The sequence below is a fragment of the Ochotona curzoniae genome, unplaced genomic scaffold (assembly GCF_017591425.1).
Source record: "Ochotona curzoniae isolate NIBS_2020 unplaced genomic scaffold, NIBS_Ocur_1.0 scaffold_2587, whole genome shotgun sequence".
NCBI classification, from domain to species: Eukaryota; Metazoa; Chordata; class Mammalia; order Lagomorpha; family Ochotonidae; genus Ochotona; species Ochotona curzoniae.
The window spans coordinates 6115105-6133623 of NW_024467096.1; the positions used below are offsets into that span (position 1 = coordinate 6115105).

At 45.2% G+C, this 18519-nt stretch overlaps 1 protein-coding gene across 1 annotated transcript in view; it reads left to right on the top strand.

The window, feature by feature from the left end:
* The window catches only part of PIGX (phosphatidylinositol glycan anchor biosynthesis class X), a 27893-nt gene extending 19099 nt beyond the window's left edge, over positions 1 to 8794 (top strand). Inside the window, exons 5-7 of the mRNA XM_041002569.1 lie at positions 3849 to 4062; positions 6114 to 6214; positions 8407 to 8794. Of these exons, the coding sequence (XP_040858503.1) occupies positions 3849 to 4062; positions 6114 to 6214; positions 8407 to 8550 (459 nt within the window). The 3' untranslated portion in view covers positions 8551 to 8794. The remainder of the gene's footprint in view (positions 1 to 3848; positions 4063 to 6113; positions 6215 to 8406) is intronic.
* The last annotated feature ends 9725 nt before the right edge of the window (positions 8795 to 18519 follow it).

Here is an 18519-nt window from a genome sequence, read left to right on the forward strand (position 1 = left end):
AACCACTTTAGCAGTGCCCTCAGAACATGCTCCACACTGGGGACCCTGGGATATCGGGTGCCTGTTCCCCATCCCAGGGCAGGTTAGCAGTGCCCTCAGAACATGCTCCACACTGGGGACCCTGGGATATGGGTGCCTGTCCCCATCCAAAGGCAGTGATGCGGTTGGGCTTCTGGGAATGTCCCTCTTCCCATTTACCCAAGATACATGAACAAAAGGAGATTGAAAACCTTTGTCTTACCAACTTTCCTCCATTCCTCCACCCTCCCACCCTAAACAGAGGCATCCTTAACTGTGCAAACATCACCAAAACTTATAGAAATTGCAAATTTGTTAAAAGGAAAAAAAAAAAAAACATTACAGTGGGGCTGGGCGCACAAACAGGACCCTCAACCCCTTTGGCCAATTTTGGCTGATGGGGGAGGGGCGCAGCCTGACTTGGCTGCTTAAAGGCAGCTAGAACCGAACCATCTTGGCCTGGGCCCACTGACTGTCCAGCAGCGAACTCTGGGGGCTCTGGGGGAGTAGAATTACTGCCTAGGGACATCCATAAGGCTACCATACATGTAGGTGAGGAATGAATGCTGAGGGACACCCAATGATAGTGCCACTGTACTTGAAGGTAAGCAAAGGAATTGAGACCTGGTGGTTTGGAGGGGAAAGACCGAAAGATCTGTATAGGTCAGACTCATGAACTAGCCCACTTGGGAATCTCAGTTGGGCTTATTAGTGCAGAACATTGCTGACCACCACACACCAGCCTGCACAAAAGCTAGCTGGGGACCTGTATAGCAGGGCTAGATGTCAGTACCTGACTAAGGGTTAGAACAAAGTCTGGATCACATTAGGAAGGGCCATGACATTAACCAGCACACAAGAGAACCAGGTCCAGGGGTAGATTCTGTAGCAGATATGTAGGCCAAACCCTGAGGAAATACAAGTCGCACTGGTTAGCTCAAGAGTTAGGGTGATGGTGGGCTAAGCCCGATGTGACCATGAAACCTGCCGACACTCAGGAGTACTGAGAACAGGGTGGGCATGTCTAGGCTGTAGCACCCGCATGTTCATTCTAAAATAGGGTGTGGGGCAGGACAAGCAGCAACATTCACCAGCTCATACAAGGCCAAGATGGAGGGGCAGGCTACACTGGGCAAGGGCCTAACCTGCTGGCATGCTGGCATGCTGGCATGCTGGCATGTGTGAGATCTGGATCTGGGAGTGGCCCAAGTGGGGGAACTTGGGAAACTTCCCTAGTAGGTCATTTCTCCCACTGATGAGCACGTGGTCCAGAGCTAGGGGTCAGGCAGGCTGCTCAATGTAACTCCATCCATTGGCAAGTGTGTGTGTTGATTTTGGAAGGAGGTGGACTGGGCAGGTGTGGTAGGTTGGGCTGGCAGATGCTGGCACATGGGGCTAATTCTGTCAAGTTAAAATGCAGAACCACCTGGAGAGTGCAACATCTGGGAGTAGGGAATGGGTACCGCCCTCTTGGGCTGCCACTCTGACTGGTGAGCGTGAGAACCAGGACTGGGACAGGCATGACTAGACAGAGAGTGGCATCTGCTGGCAGGTGTGTGGTCAGGATAGTGGGGCTGGTTGGGTTGGACTAGGCTTCAGTGCCCAATGACATGTATGAGAGCTGAATAGGATGTGGGTCAGACGACCAATCTGCTGTACATACTGGTAAGCATGGGAAGCAGGGCACAGGCTGGGCATGGTAGAAATTATTGCAGGTTGCTCTGACTAGGCTACAGCTCCCACTGGTTTTCATGAAGGCCAAGTATGTGGTGGACAGGATTGGACTGGACTGCAGCATCCATTGGTTCGTGGACTGGAGTCAGAACTGACCTGAAAGTTTCATGTGTATAAGGTGATTGTGGTGATGGACTGTGCTGAACCCCGTATTGACATGCACACCCAAGAATCAGGTCTGGGATCACTTCAGATGAAGTTTCTTTTGGAATCCCTCCATCTGAACTGCTAGACTCGTAACTCCAACCATGGAGAACTGCTGGACTCATAACTCCAACCATGAAGAAATGAGAAGGTCCCATGGTCTGGCTGTGGAGTACATGTGTCAGAGCTGGGCCTCCTCGGTGGCTCAGATGGAGCAGTGGATAGCATATCCAGGTGCTAATGGAGGACAGAGCAGTACATTGGAGCCTGCAGAAGATACCTGGTACCATAACAGAGGACAGAGGATAGAACAAATCAATCAACTACTCCAGCCAAGTGTTGGCAGTATCTGGAGAGATTCTATTGTGCTTAGAGTGGTTAAATCAGCAATAATTCAGAACTGTTGAACTATCAAAACCACTTGAGCAGGACCCTTGGAGCATGCCCCACAGTGGGGACCCTATGATGGCATTGGGTGGCTACCCTCCGTCCCTGTGCACGAAGGCGGTTGGGAGGCTGGGTGTGGCATCCCCCCTTATCTCCCTTCTTCCCCCAGATACAGGACGGGAAAAAAAGAGAATGCAGAAATAATGGTTTCACCCACCTTCCTGTAGCCCTTGGCCCTTATCACCCTAATTAACTATAAAAATTATCAAAACTAAAGATAGTTATATTAAAATTTAAAAATTTTTAAAAGGAAAGACATATCTTTATTGATTAGATTTCTTGATTTTGATGATCTGCTTCCCCAGTTAGTCTCTAGTTATAGTTATGTTATAAAATTGTAAATCCGTAGAAAAATTGACATTACCCAGTGACTTGCAGTAATTGGAAGCTGATTTCTTGATCAATCAGCTGCTGTTTCTTTGAGCTGTGCTGAGGCTGCGCCTGTGGCCCAGTTCCTTCTGCAGAGACTCTGCGAAGTGGTCTGGTGAACATCAGCAGGTGGCAGCTTGCTTTCTTTATGTCTCTCTCTTGCTGTGTCTCTGTCACTCTCAAATAGTTTATAAAGTCTGTTTTGGTACAAAAAAAATTGAAATTCATGCATAGTTTTTTTTTAATACTCATTTTCCATCAAGCTTTTGAGGAGTCATTTTATATCGATATAGATAATATATACATGATAAATACAATGTAACTCGTGTGCACCTGTGCAGTCTCACTTTTTGTGTAGAAGGTTCATCTTAAAATGATTTTAAAAAAAAACTATTTGCCATTTTTCTTTTCAGTTAAGTGTTTTTCCCTAAAAGGCAAAGCAACTAAGAGCTCCCATCCTGTGGTTCACACCCTAAAACCCACAGCAGCTTCAGACCATGCTGAACCAAGAAACCAGGATCTGGGAACTCCATCTGGGTGTCCAACTTGGATAACAGAAACCCAGTGACCTAGGACCTACATTAGCACAAACTGGGGTCCAGAACCAGAGCTGGGTGTTGGACCCAGGTACTCGGATACGTGGTGTAGGTATCTCGATGACTCGGCTAGACACCCACTCCCTGTGACATTTTATACCCCCTGACCTTTGATCTGACTTCCTGACCACAGTGCTTTAACTTACTCATTACCTTCTTACTTGTTTGTCTGAAGAACAGGAAATTACCAGAATGACACAAACTATTTTTCCCAATACAGGTTCAACACTTTTTGTCATAGAGAGTTCATGGTACCTGTTTTGTCATGTCATCAGAGGTTAATAAGGAAATTTGACAGAAATATGTTTTAAGGCGATATATTCTTTCTCCAATTTGCTTTGAGTAAGCAAGGTTGGTTAAACGTAGATCACATCCTCTGTGTTCTACTTTGAACTGAGGATGCAAGGGAGATGGAAAATATTGATGCAAGGGCCCCATTTGACACTTCTGTCTGTATAGCCATCTTCTTCCAGTTTTACTTGTTTATAAACCCTCCTCATTTATTTCTTTTACATTAATGTTTGTTTTCTTTTTTGACAGGCAGTGATGGTTTCAGAAAATGTTGATATAGAAGCTCCGAACTATTTGTCCAAGGAATCTGAAGTTCTCATTTCTGCCAGACGAGATCTCCAGTGCATGAACTGTTTCCAGGCCTTTGTGCCTGTGCACTGCCGCTATCACCGGCCACACGGTGAAGTCGGAGAGGCCTTGATCATGCTCAGGAACCCAGATTTGCTGATGCGCTGTGACCAAGGTGAGGGTTGTTAAGTCTTCTAAAGCTTGAAGATGTGAGTGAAAGCTATGGCCCCAGGAGTGAAATCCACGCTAAGGCATGCTGCTTTATTTTTAATTGTAAGATATAAGCTCAGATATGGAAAAGCTTATCTGTGGATAGTTTGCAGATGGTTCTAAGACAGTTGCCCTTGTGAATACCAGCCAGGAGACCAGAGAAAACTTTGATGGCCACCCCAGCAGCAACTCCATGTGTTCCGTTCCAGCCATAGCCTCTTCCATTTCAAAACTCACTCACTCTTCCTACTTAGCCCACTTCTCATGTGTGGTTTTTTTTTTTTTTTTTACATTTGTGTTATGAAAATGAACATTTTTAGACACAACTGCTTTGTCGTTAAAAGCATGTTATCTCCATCAGGTCTGCTCATGTACAGGTTTCTCTCCCTTTACTATGAAACTAAACTATTGAAGCAACATGCTCTTGGGACTGATGTTGTGGTGCAGTAGGTTAAGCTACCTCTTGTGGAGCCAGCATCCGCTATTGCAGCAGCAGTACGAGTTCCAGTTGCTCTGATTCTAATTTAGCTCCCTGCTAATGGCCTGAGATCAACAAATAAATGAATAGATCTCCAAAACAAAAAACGGTCCGTTTGACCCTGTCGATTTCCTCCTTTTGGAGATTTTTCCTGATCATCCTCATGAGGCAGTTTCCCGTGTTCCTCACACTTAGCTATTTGCCATGGAGCGGTGCAGACAGCAGCCCTTCAGTGAGGGTAAAGTTTGTCCCTGAACAAGCCCTGGGTGGCGCCATGTTCTGTGAGCAGTTAGCTGGCTGACACCCAGTGTGTTTCTTGCTCTCTGTTTCTTCAGTACTGATGTTGCAAGACTTTCTGGCTTTCACTATTTTGTCTCCAGTCGGGAGGATTCTAGTATTTGAGGAAGATACTTTATTACTTACCTTTATTGTGATTTTGCTCATGAGGGTTTGGTTTAACCAAAAAGTTGTTATTTCTTCTTCTCCTTTTTTTTTTTTAATCCTAGGAGCTGGATGAATTAAGACATGATTTTTAACTCTTTGCAGACTTCTAATAATCAAGACTATTCTTTCTAGTTAAAGAAGCTGCTCCAGATTTTGTCTCTTCCTGTGGACTTAGAGGGATAATAGCATCATTACCAAAAACTGACAAAGGGAAAGCTTTTTTTTTTTTAAAGATTTATTTAATTTTTATTGGAAAGGAGGATATACAGAGAGCAGAGACAGAGAGGAAGATCTTCCGTCCGATGATTCACTCCCCAAGTGAGCGCAACAGCTGATGCTATGCCGGTCCGAAGCCAGGAGCCTCTTCCGGGTCTCCCACGCGGGTGCAGGGTCCCAAAGCTTTGTGCCATCCTCAACTGCTTTCCCGGGCCACAGGCAGGGAGCTGGAAGGGAAGTGGGGCTGCCGGGATAGAACCGGCGCCCATATGGGATCCTGGGCGTGTAAGGCGAGGACCTTAACCACTGTGCCACCGCGCCGGGCCCAAAGGGAAAGCTTTTAATCATATGTTTGCTACAATCATGCCATTCAGGATGAGAACATTTAAGTGCTCAACTAAATTAACTTTCAATTAATGCTATCTTATACATACCTTCAGTAAATTTTGAAAAAGTGCCCCATCTGCAAGAATATTGGAGGGTCTGGTATTTTTATGACTTTTTTGTTGTTGTTATTTTGTTTTTTGGTCTTAGAGATGTTTATATTGATGTGTTTCATGTGGGCAGTTGTCAGCTTGTACATGTAGCAGTGTTTTTCAAAGATTTGTCCTTAGTTTGACTATGATAGAATTTGTTAAAACTCATGTTAAAGTCTGTGATACCTTTGTAATCTTATTTAGGCATCCATACATATAAAAAGAGTGCTCAAATAACATCCTGAGATAGATGGGTCCAGGTCATACAGAGTTTATATATTGTATATTAAAATGTTTCAATATTCACGTCCCAGTATGAAGGACTTCTGTTGAGACTCGATGCAAGAATAACCTTGAATTCAAGTACAAATTTTCTGATATTTTCCTGCTTGCTTTGCTCAGAGTTCCCAATTTTGAGATGCTGGGCTCAGTCGCAAGTGGCAGCTCCTTGTGCTTTGAAGAAAGAGGATATTTGCCAGTGGAAAAATATGAAGTACAAATCAGTAAGCTAATATTTTATGTTGTTTTTACATATGAAAGTCTTTCTATATGTTTATACTACATTTAAAGAATTAGTGTTTTATAGTCAAACATTTGTTCACTTGTTTTTAGATATTTATTTATGTGTTTGAAAGGAAGAGTTGTACAGAGAGAAAAGAAGGAAAGACAGAGAGAGACCTTCCATCTGCTGCTTCACTCCTCAAATGGCCGCAACAGCCTGAGCTGGGCTGATCCAAAGCACGGGAGCCAGGAGCTTCTTCTGGGTCTCCCACGTGAATGGCAGGTACCCAAACTCTTGGGCCACCTTCCACTACTCTTCCCAGGTGGTTAGCAGAGAGCTGGGTGGAAGTGGAGCAGCATGGCGCGAATGGGCACCAATGCAGGATGTTGGCATCATGGATAGTGCTTTAACCCTGTTAAGCTGTAACACTGGCCCCCGTTTGTTTTTTAATGTTACTTCTTTGCCAGCAGTTTTTTCTCATTTGGGTGAAGTTTATGTGCATGTTTGGGCATGGAGGTTGAGGACTTAGAATTAGTCCTTTGACACATTGGTTGGTCAATGGCATAAGTGTAGCAGGTACACTTTTTAAATCTGAAATAGTAGAGAATATAGTAGCATTTACATCTTTTTTTTTTCTTCTTATAAATAAAGCTTTATTTGAGGCAGCATTGTAGTATAGTGGGTAAAGTCTCATCTCTGCTGGATCCAGTTTTCTGCTAGCTGTACCGTGGGAGGAGTCCCTGTCACTCACATGGGAGACCTGAAAGGAGTTCTGGGCTCCTGGCTTCAGCCTGGCACAGGCCTGGCTATTGGGGGTTTCAGGGGCATAAACCAGAGAATGAAAACCTCTCCCTGTCTCTCTCAGTTGCTGTGCCTTCGAAATAAACAAACATTTAAAATATGTTGTTGTGGCATAGTGACTTAGGCAGCCTCTTGCAGCAGTAGCATCCCATTTGAGCACCAATTTGAGCCTTAGCTGCCCCACTTCTGATTCAGCTGCCTGCTAATGCACCTGGGAAGAGAGAAGGTGACCCAAGTCCTTGGACCCCTTCACTCACATGGGAGACCTAGATGAAGTTCCAGGTTCCTGCCTTCAGCTTGGCCTAGTTTTAAGTGTTACGGCTATTTGGGGAATGAACCAGTAGATGGAAGATCTCTCTCTCTTCTCTCCCTCTCTGTCTCTCTCCCCATCTTCCTCTTCCTTTCCATAAATCCTCCTTCTTGCCTTCTTTCCCTCTCTTTCTCTAACTCTGCCTTTCAGTAAATAAAATAAATATTAAATGAATAAAATGAAAGTGTAAGATGTGTTTATTTTTATTTAGATCTTCTAGTTTTTAAATAACAAAGTAAATTAACTTCAGAGGAAGTGAAAAAAAGGAAAACAAAGTTCAAAGTATGTCAACTTCAGTAATATTTGTAGGCAGTTTTATTTTGTTATTTTATACCTAAATATAGTCTGTCTGTGGCTATTTTTGTAGTTTTGATCTCAGTTATTGAAGCAGATATCACATTAATACCTCATTAGCACTATTTTTTTTAAGAGTTTGTGGATATTTGGGTTTGAAGTAATTTTCTTGTGGTTACTTAAAAGTTTGTCTACTGCTCCTGGCAGCTAAGTTGAACAAATAACTTTCACAGTACTAGCTATGGTAAAGATTGCGTTCAGTAGAAGCTAAGTTGAACACAAAACTTTCACATTGCTAGCCATGGTAGAGGTCCTGTTCACTTGTGCTATTTGTGATTTACAAGCTTTAAAAAGATGTGTAGGGAGAAAAGCTGCAAAGCAAGAATGAATGTAGAGTTTTATTATTTTAATATTTTTCCTCTAGAACTTTATTGAGAGAGAATTCTACATTCTAATGTGCAGCATGGAGGAGGTAAATCTTTATGGTGACTACAGAGGTGATGTTGAGCTATAACATTTTTTAAAGATAGTCAACTTTACGTAAAAAGCAAAAAAAAAAAAATCAGAACTAATGAGACTTTATGAATAATTGTAAGGATGAAGTTTGATTTTATGACCTAAATGGAATGTTGGATCTCAAATAGTCATTCAAACAATGTTACATATATTATAGAATTAGCTGAATGATATTTAAAGGAAATCAGATTTACAGTGTGAGATACGGTGGTCTTACCTTTGGCTGTGCATTTGGAGTGTGCCTCACTGGTCCCCCCTCTGTCTCTTTACAGGCATCTAAGAATGTGACTCTGCAGGTCCCGGTGGGAGTGGCCATTCATACCCCTTTAGTGTGTTTTGTGACTCTGTTTGTTACTGTCCTGTGTTCTATGCTGATCCTTGTAACTGTTTTCAAGCATGGCCATTTTTCCCTTTAAGTTTCATATGGTAAAATGCTTTCTTTAAAATTTAAGAACCACTCACTGATGACTAGGGGTATTGGACTAGACCAGGCTTGCTACTTTTGCTTTTGTCTTTAGCTATGACTAAAATTGTGTTTACAAAAGAAAATTTGGGATCATTTTCAGCTAATTGCAAAATCCCATGCCCTATTGTATTGAATATTGACAAATCTAAATATCAACTGCCAGAACAGGAAACTTTATTTTATTAAATTAGAATTTTCATGCGTGAGTTGTGGCTTTAGTTAGATTGAAGATAAGGAAATGAAATGTTTATGTATCAGAGCTAAATTATTCCATTTTTTAAACAGAAACTTTTGAATTTAAAATTGAAAAAAAATCATTGTAAATAAGGAAAAAGTCAAGTTTATTTCAGTGTTAATTTTATGAGAATATTAAACCATTTTAACAGAGTTTCAAAAAACATTATTGAGATAGGGCTCTAAGAGTTGTAATATCAAAGTGTTATAATATCTGTTAAAATATCTTCATTCTTTTAAATTTCATATTTCTTTTTGCAGTATGAATTGACACAGGGCTTGATGAAACTTACTACTAATATTAAGTATACATACTTGACATTGTCAGTAGGAATACCAAAATTATCTTTTTAAAGAGAATGTATTTTCTTAAGCTTTATATTTATTAAAAAAATGTCAGGCCTCATTTTTTTAAAAACAACAGGTCTTGATTTATTGTTACACATGAGGAAAAAATAAAATTTAAAATAAGTGCTATATAGGCTAATTAAAAAATGAAACTTTCAGGCCTGGCACGGTGGCCTAGTGCCTAAGTCCTCGCCTTGAATGTGCCAGGATCCCATATGGGTGCCGGTTCTAATCTCAGCAGCGTCACTTCCCATCCAGCTCCCTGCTTGTGGCCTGGGAAGTCTGTCAAGGACGGCCCAAATCTTTGGGACCCTGCACCTGTGTGGGAGACCTGGAGGAAGTTCCTAGCTCCTGGCTTCGGACTGGCTCAGCACCAGCTGTTGTGGTCACTTGGGGAATGGATCATCGGACAGAAGATCTTCCTCTCTGTCTCTCCTGCTCGCTGTGAAAATCTGACTTTGCAATTAAAAATAAATAAATCTTTTTAAAAAAAATAAATACAGGTAAGTCTGAGCAGCTGCACAGCACAGGTGTCCAGTCATATAGCTGTGAGGTGGGGAAGGGTCCTGGGTTTTTCCAGGCCTGAGGTCCAAGAATTTCCTCCATCCACAGCGACCATGCTAGGAACAGATCTCAGACAGCTCTAGACATGCCCAGGACCATGGCTCTGCCCACCTATGCCATGTTGGTAGGTGGAGTCCAGGTAAGTCTAAGCAGCGAGACAGTACAAGTATCTCGGTCCACCAGCCACATAGCTGTGGCTAGAGGGATCCATGCCAGCCCAGACTTCCTGCAGGGATCCTAGCTCCCTGACCACCACTGCTAGGCCAGGGGAGGGTCCTGGACTGGTGGGTGACTGAGTTCCAACTGGGCTCTGCCTGCTGACCACCAGGCGGCAAGCTCTGGTATCTTGGGAGTGTGGAATTACTGCCTAGGAACATCCGTGGATAAGGCCACAGTACGTATAGATGAGGAATGAATCCTGAGGGACACCCAACAACAGGGTCACTGTACTTGCATGTAAGTAAGGGGAATGAGACCTGGTGGTTTGGAGGGGAAAGACCTGAAGATCTTTATGGGTCAGACTGATATACCACCCACATGAAAGTCCTGGGTTGGGCTTGTTAGCATGGAACATGGCTGACCACAACATGCCAATGTACATGCAAGCAATGGCTGGGGGCCTGTCAGGCAGGGCTAGATCCCAGTACCTAACAGTAAGTGTGGGATCATGGGATGGGTCACATTAGACTGGGCCATGATACCAACAAGCACGCAAGAGAACCAGGTCTGGGGTAGATTCTGGGGGGGATATGTGGGCTAAACCCTATGAAACTACAAGTCCCGCTGGTTAGCTTGAGAGTTGGGATGGTGATGGACTGAGCTAGGCATGACCATGTAACTCACCAATGCTCACAGATACTGAGGCTGGGAATAAGTGGGGCAGGTCCAGGCTGTAGCACCCACACGAGCACCCTAAAACAGGGTGTGGGACAGGCTGGGCTGCAACAGCTCATACAAAGGCTGGGGTGGATGGGGCAGGCCATGTAGTAAGGGCCAAGCACCCACTGACGTGCATGAGATCTGGGTCTTGGAGCAGCCTGAGTGTGGGAACCTGGAAAATTCTCCTAATGGGTCATAGTTCCCACTGGAGAGCACATAATTCAGGCCTGGGTGCAGGGTGGCTCCATCTGTCGGCATGTTTATGAGTTGGTTTTGGAAGGGGGCAGACTTAGCAGGGCCAAGCAAACCATAGCCTACTGGCAAGTGCAGAAACCAGGATGGAGTGTAGATAAGCTGTGCTAAGCTGCCGTAACTACCGCTTTAGATGAGAGCAGAAAAAGCAGGACCAGGTTGCAGCACCCACCAACAAGAGTTGGGACTAGGGGCCGAGGGACTATGCCCAGCTGGGTCAGAGCAATCATTGGCACAGGCGAGATCAGTGACTGGGAACAGGCCTGGTTGGGGAGCTATGGGGACACCTTGGCTGGGTTGTGGGTCCCAATGGTAAGCGCAGGGGCCAGAGTGGGTGATGTGGTCTGATTGGGATATGGTTGCAGTTTCCCCAGCATGGGTGTGGACTGGGTCTGGAGCATTCAATGGGTTCAACTCCAATACCCATTGGAGCTTGTGAGAACCAGTATAGGTTTAGGATGGGCAGGGCTAAGTATCCTTCCTTGCTGAGCCATGTGTGAGGTGTGTCTGGGTTAGTACCAGGCTTGGCTGGGCAGTAACATCTAACAATAAGAACCGGAATGGGTGAGTACCTGTTAGGAGTGCTACTGTTCCTGCTAGGACAGGAGGTGGGACAAAGAGGGCGGGCTAGTGTGCACGAGACTGGTGTTAGGAGAGGTTCTGAAGGAGGAGCTTGGCAACTCCTCTGGCAGGACACAGTCCCTGCAGGTCAGCACAAGAACCAAGAAAGGGGGCAGCCCAAACCAGGCCTGGTTATGGGTCCCCATGGGCTTACCTTTGGCTCAGGTCAAGGGCAAGCCAGACTAGGCCAGTTTGTATCACCTCCTGCCAAATCCAAGAGCCAGAATGCTCTTGGATGACCCAGAATGTGGGTCATGCCAGGTCCGGCTACAATATCAGCCAGTTTACATTAGGGCCAGGACTTGGGGGCTGGTTGGACTGGCTAGGCTGTAGTCCCCACCAGATGAGCTGGAACTGGGGACAGACTGGGCCAGGCTACAGCACCCACTTGCAAACGCTGAGGTGAGGAAGACCATACATACCAGACTGGGCTGCAGCACCCAACCAACACATGTGAGACCTGGGGGAGGGTAGGCAAAACCTGTAGGGGGGACTGCAGAGAGCTCCCCTACTGGGCCACCATTCCCACTGGTGAGCGTGAGAGCTAGGACTAGGAGCAGACCAGCTGGGCAGGCTACAACACCTGTTGGCCTGCATGTAAGCTAGATCAGGAACAAGCCAGGCTGGGTTGACTGTACTTACTGCACATGCATAAGCCAGAGTGGGTAAGGGTTGGTTGGGCTTTGCCACAGCATCAGCTAGCAGCTGCTGGCACAGGAGGAAAACTCTGTGGAGAGATCCAGATCCAGGAATGGGAGTGGGCCCAGTAGGGAAGCAGAGGGTACCTCCCTCTTGGGTAGCCACTCCGATTGGTGAGTTTGAGAACCAGGATTAGGGGCAAGCATGGCTAGACAGAGTGTGGCCCCTGCCAGTATGTGTGTGGGCTGGACAGTGGGGCTGGTTGGGTTGAACTAGGCTTCAATGCCCATTGATAGTATGAGAACTGGATGGGATGTGGGACAGACTGGAGTAACCTGCTGTACATACTGGCAAGCACAGGAACCAGGACAGGAGGTGGTCCTGGCAGGGGTTATTATTGGTCTCTCTGACTAGGCTACAACTCCCACTGGTTTGCATGGGGGCTGAGTGTGCGGTGGGCAGGATCGGGCTGGAATGCAACACCAATTAGTTTGTGTAGAAGATAAGGCTAGAGACAACTGATTCAGCAATTTTGATTAACAGTGTGCGCACAGGCTGATTTGGGCGATGGTCTGTGCTGAACTGTGTATTGGGATGCACATACAAGAATCAGGTCTGGGATTATCTCAGATGAAGTTTCTTTGATGATTCCCCTAACTGAACTGCTGGGCTCACAATGTGTTGAAAATGACTATCTGTCCAGAGACTCTCAGATGGACTATGTTAGCCAGTAGATTCTGGAGAGATTTTGTTGTGATTGGAGTGGCAAGATTGGCAGCATGGAAGCACGGGTGTGGCTTCTCCCCTTATCTACCTCCTTTCCCCAGTAAGGAAGAAAAAGAAGAATGTCAAAGCAATGGTAACACCCACTTTACTCTAGCCCTTGACCCTTTGCACCCTAATCAAGTATGTGAAAGTTATCAAAAATAAAATGTATGCAATTTTTAAAACATAAATTAATAAATAAAATAAAAATACCACTGGGCAATTGGCATAGCAGTTAGGACTCTGCTCGTGAGGACCTCATTTCATGACAGAGTGCCTGAATTTGAGTCCTCACTTTGCTTCCTGCTGCTGTGTACCTTGGGAGGCGAGCAGTGGTAGGTCCCTGCCACCCACAGTAGATACTCAGATACGGTTCCATGCAATTGGCTCCTGGTTCCTGGCTTTGGCCTGGCCCATCCCTGCTTATTGCAGCATCGAGTGAATGGGATATCTCTGTCTCTTTCTGTTGTTCTGCTTTCCAAATAAATAAAAACAGTAGGGCATGGTGTGGTAGCCTAGCAATTAACATCCTGGCCTTGCATGTGCCAGGATCCCATATAGGTCTAGATTGTGTCCTCTTAGCCCCGCTTCCCATCCAGCTCCCTCTTATGGCCTGGGAAAGCAGTCAAGGATTGCCCAAATCCCTGGGACCCTGCCCCCTTGTGGGAAACCCAGAAGAGGCTCCAGGCTCCTGGCTTTGGATTGGCTCAGCTGCGGCTTTTGTGGCCGCTAGGGGAGTGAATCAATGGACAGAAAATTTTCCTGTCTGTCTCCCCTCCTCTTTATATCTGAGTTTCCAATAAAAATAAAATAAATCTTTTAAAAACAGCAACAACAGCCACAATAAAAACCAGCAAAACACAATACCTGAGAACAAGCATATTGTAAATTTTAAAACAGAAGCCAGGATATTAGCATTATCTTATATAGAGTAATAGGATTTGATATATATTTATGTTATTTTTGTTTTATTTCCATAAAATTTTGGTGTCTTTATTTTTTTAGTTAATCTTTCGTAATTTGACTTGTAGGATTTGACTGGTCATCACAGTTCTTTTCAAATGTGTTTGAGACTAAAATATTGGAGAAAGCAACACATTGTCATCAAGCAGAAATGCTAGTGGAGATTTTTTGGAACTTTTCTTTTTATTTACTTGAAGGACAGAGTGACATAAAGAGATAGAAATCTTCCATCTGCTGGTTCACTTCCCAGAAACCCATAACAGCTGCGACTGAACCAGGTCAAAACCAGTAACCCAGAACTCCATGTTGGTTTCCACTTGGTTGGCAAGCATCCAAGTACTTTTTCTATTGCAAAGTCAGATGTACAGAGAGGAGGAGGAGAGACAGAGAGGAAGATCTTCTGTCCGATGATTCACTTCCCAAGTGAGCACAACAACCAGTGCTATGCCGATCCGAAGCCAGGAGCAGGAGCTTCTTCCAGGTCTCCCACAGGAATGCAGGGACCCAAGTCTTTGAGCCATCCTCCACTGCTTTTTCAGGCCACAAGCAGAGAGCTGGAATAGAACCGGCGCCCATATGGAATCCCGGCGCGTTTATGGCGAGGACTTTAGCCGCCAAGCTAATGCACTGGGCCTGAAGTAATTTTATAGTTTAGAAGGATTTCTTTCATTATGAGATTAGTAATATGATACTAAGTGGGATTATAAATCATTTAAAATCACTAATATTGGCACAGGATTTGGAGTTATGGTTAGATAGGTGTTGGAACATAACACTGGTTAACTCATTAAAGGTGTGTGGGTATGTATGTGTAGAAATATATATTTTATATATATATAATAGAACATTTTTCCTTTTGCTTATCAGAACCAAGTTTCTTCAGAATTTTAACAGATTTTCAAATTAATGTTTAAATTGGTGACTTGGAACATTGTTTAGCCCTTTATGCAGAAGTATAATAAAGATAAAGAAAACTTTGATATGACTATTTTTCTTTTGATATGTCTTATTTAATAAATGGTTGCAGATGATACTGCTTTTGATATAACAGCACTTCTATTGTTGACCTGATTTATCATCTTTTTTAGATACTTAATGAATAAGCACTTTTTAAAATCGGTTTAGTTTTCCGTATAAGGTCTGTTTTATTTGAGGCCAAGGGAGTGGATACTGTTTTTATGATCATTGTTTTCTGGCATTTATTCCATTTACTATTTTATCTCTTTTTTAAAAAAGATTTATTTTTTTATTGAAAGACAGATACACAGAGAGGAGGAGAGACAGAGAGGAAGTTCTTCCATCTGTTGATTCACCCCCCCAAGCAGCAGCAATGACTGGAGCTGCAACAATCTGAAGCTAGGAGCCTCCTCTGGGTCTCCCACACGGGTGCAGGGTCCCAAAGATTTGGGCCGTCCTCGACTGCTTTCCCCGGCCACAAGCAGGGAGCTGAATGGAAAGTGGGGAGGCAGACCTGGTGCGGTGGCACAGTGGTTAAGGTCCTCGCCTTGCACACCCAGGATCCCATATGGGCACCGGTTCTAATCCTGGCAGCTCCACTTCCCATCCAGCTCCCTGCCTGTGGCCCAGGAAAGCAGTCGAGGACAGCCCAAAGCTTTGGGACCCTGCACCCCCTTAGGGAGTGAATCATCGGACGGGAGCTCTTCCTCTCTGTCTCTGCTCTCTGTATATCCGCCTTTCCAATAAAAATAAAATAAATCTTTTTTAAAAAAAAAGAAAGTGGGGAGGCCAAGATTAGGACCAGCACCCACATGAGATCCCGGCGCATGCAACGCGAGGACTTTAGCTGCTAGGCTACTGTGCCAGGCCCTCATTTTTATCTTTTTAAAGATTATTTCATAAACAATCATTAATGGTTTAACATTCATTGCAGAGGTGAGGGGATGGGGGTTGCAGATACATGTGGGCCTTTGTTAGGGAAGGAGAGGGTTTGGGAAGAGGATGAGTGAAATGTGAGGTGGTGTGTTGTTCCTTATTGTCAGACTACAATGGGGAGAATAAAGATGGTCTATACCGTCGCCTAAGGGGCCTTGGAGGGGAGGTTGTTGAATGATCATTAATTGTTGATGTTTTCCATCTATCCTTGGCTCTTTCCTTGTTCTCTCTGTGTAAGTTCTGAGATCTGTAGGTTGTCCATGTCTACCTCAGAGTATCCACAAGCTCGGGTGCTTTCCATAGAACTTAGCCTGAAGTGCTGTGCCACTTGCCTTTCTTTCCATCTTTTGAAGGGGTGGCTCTTCTGTTTGATTACAGGGTCCACTTGTCTTGTCTATCATGTGCATCTAAGCACACTCTTCATCCTTCCCTGGAGTCAGCACTGGGGTGACCCAATCCCACAACAGGTGCTCCACAATCATACTACACTCCATGGGATGTTCTCTAGAATTAAGGATCCTATCAGTCTAAGGTAATTCAGGGGGCCCATTCTCAGCCCTGCTCCCGGCTCCAGTTCTCATGCTCCATGGTGAGTGCTGTGGCCTGGTCTGGACCTGCTCAATCTCCTGGACATTTCTGCTTATGCAAATCAGTATGATCAGCAAGTGTTCCCCTTCAGAACCACTACCAACTTAGCTCAGTCCCAGATTCTGTGAGCATCTCTTGGCCTACCTTCAGCCTGGCTCTAAAGTACATTGGCAAGTGCAGTGGTCCAGTTGGGGTGACCCTTTGAACATTTACCAGGCTGTTCCTCAGACCCAGTTGTCATGGGCATCTATGGGTAGCAATGGCTCAACCCAGCCTGCCCCAATTACATGACTCAGGTTCACAGGGGGTACCTGGGCCTGGACAAGTTGATTCTGCAAACCCCTGCTAAACTGTCCCCCAGCTTGTGTACCGGTGGGTGCTGCAGCCTGGCCCAGATCACTCCCAGACCTGGCAGTTGTGTGTGTGCTGCTAGGTGCTGCATTCAGGCTTGGTCCACACCCAGACCTGGCTCTCGTGCATACTGGTAAGTGTTATGGCCTATCCTGTCCAGCATGTAGGTGCCAGGGATGGACCTGGCCTGCACCTAAATGTGGTAGTCATGCATGCCAGCAGGTGCTATGACTTGGCCCGGCCTGCCCCCAGACCTAGCTTGCATAGGTGCCTGCAGGTGCAGCATTCCAGTCAGGGAAACCCTTTGAGTCCCTACTAGGCCATACCCCAGACCTGGCTCCTATGTACTGTAGCATGTACTGTGACCTGGCCTGGCCTGCCCTGCCCATAGCCTTAGCTTTGCCTACTTGGGGGGAACCTTGTGGATCCCCTACTAGACCAGTTCCCAAACCTGATTTTCATGTGTGGTAGCAATTGTAGAAGTGACCTGGCCTGCCCCTCTACCCAACAACACCCTGACCTTTACTTGTATGGATGGGTGCAGCAGCCTGGCCCAGTCTGTCCACAGACTCAGCTCTAATACTCACCAGTAGCAGGTACCTTGGCCTAGACAGGGCTCCCTTCCAGAATCTCTACCAAGCTGGCCCTCTGATCCGGCATTCACACATACCAGTGAGTGTTACATCTTGGCCTGTCCTACCCTCCACATTCCCAATTCCTTGTGTACCTGCCCTGGGAGATCCTCCCAGGCTCCCTAACCCAGCTCATCCCCTGACCTAGCTATACTATGCATGCCAAGCATAGTGGCCCAGCCCTGATGGAACCTCTGGGCTCTCACCTCTACTCCATCAGTTGCTTGCCGCTGTCAGGCAGACATGCATGTGCAGTGACCTGTTCTGTGGAGGTCTCTAGCAACCATTTTATATACCTCAGTAGCCCTCAGTGGCCTCCCTCCAGCCTATGCCTAGTTTGGCACACAGTTATGGTAGCAAGGCTGGGGCTCCCCCTTACCCTTGTTACAGATTTAAGATGAAAAAATAGACAACTGTTTGTATACTGGTATAGTTAACACAGGTAGCATGAACCAGGCCCAGAATGCCAGCCATTTTGTTGACTGCTTTTCTCCCAACAGTGTTACACATGCCTAGGAACAAGGCAACTCAGGCAGTTGCCTATAGCTGGGGAAGATTTGTTTTCAAGTATTGTGATAAGTTATTTGAGATGGCAGGAACAGAGAAACAAGTTACCTTATTTTCAGGTGGTGGTCCTCAGTGGATGTGACTTGAGGGTGTGTGTATATGGATGTGTGTGGTTTAAGTATACTGGCCAGATTTTCAGCTTATATAAAGTGACATATTGATAATTGATGCTGATTGATAATAATGGAGATTTAAAAAATTAAGGTGAAGTGAACCTACCTGTTACCATTCCAATTTATAAATTATGCAGCTGAATGGTAATTGGGTGTAGGGTTTGGTAGGCTGGATTGTCCTAATCTGTGATAAGAGGTAGGTATTTACTCTGGAGCTGATTTTTTCCATCTTACAATTTCCTTCTGGAATAATTTTCCTAATGAACTGGATCTTTGAGGGAGTTCCTTTAGTAGATAATAGATGTCAGTTAGTAGCATCTTTGTTTTTGCTTCATCATATCTTTTACTCTTATTCATCTGATAAAGTCAGAGTTACACAGAGAGAGAGACAGTCAGGGCTGAGCCAGGCCAGAAACAGGGGCCAGGAGCTGCATCTGGGTCTCCCTCGTGGGTGACAGGGGCCCAAATACTCCAGCTTCCATTCCCTTTTTCAGGCCGTTAGGGAGGTAG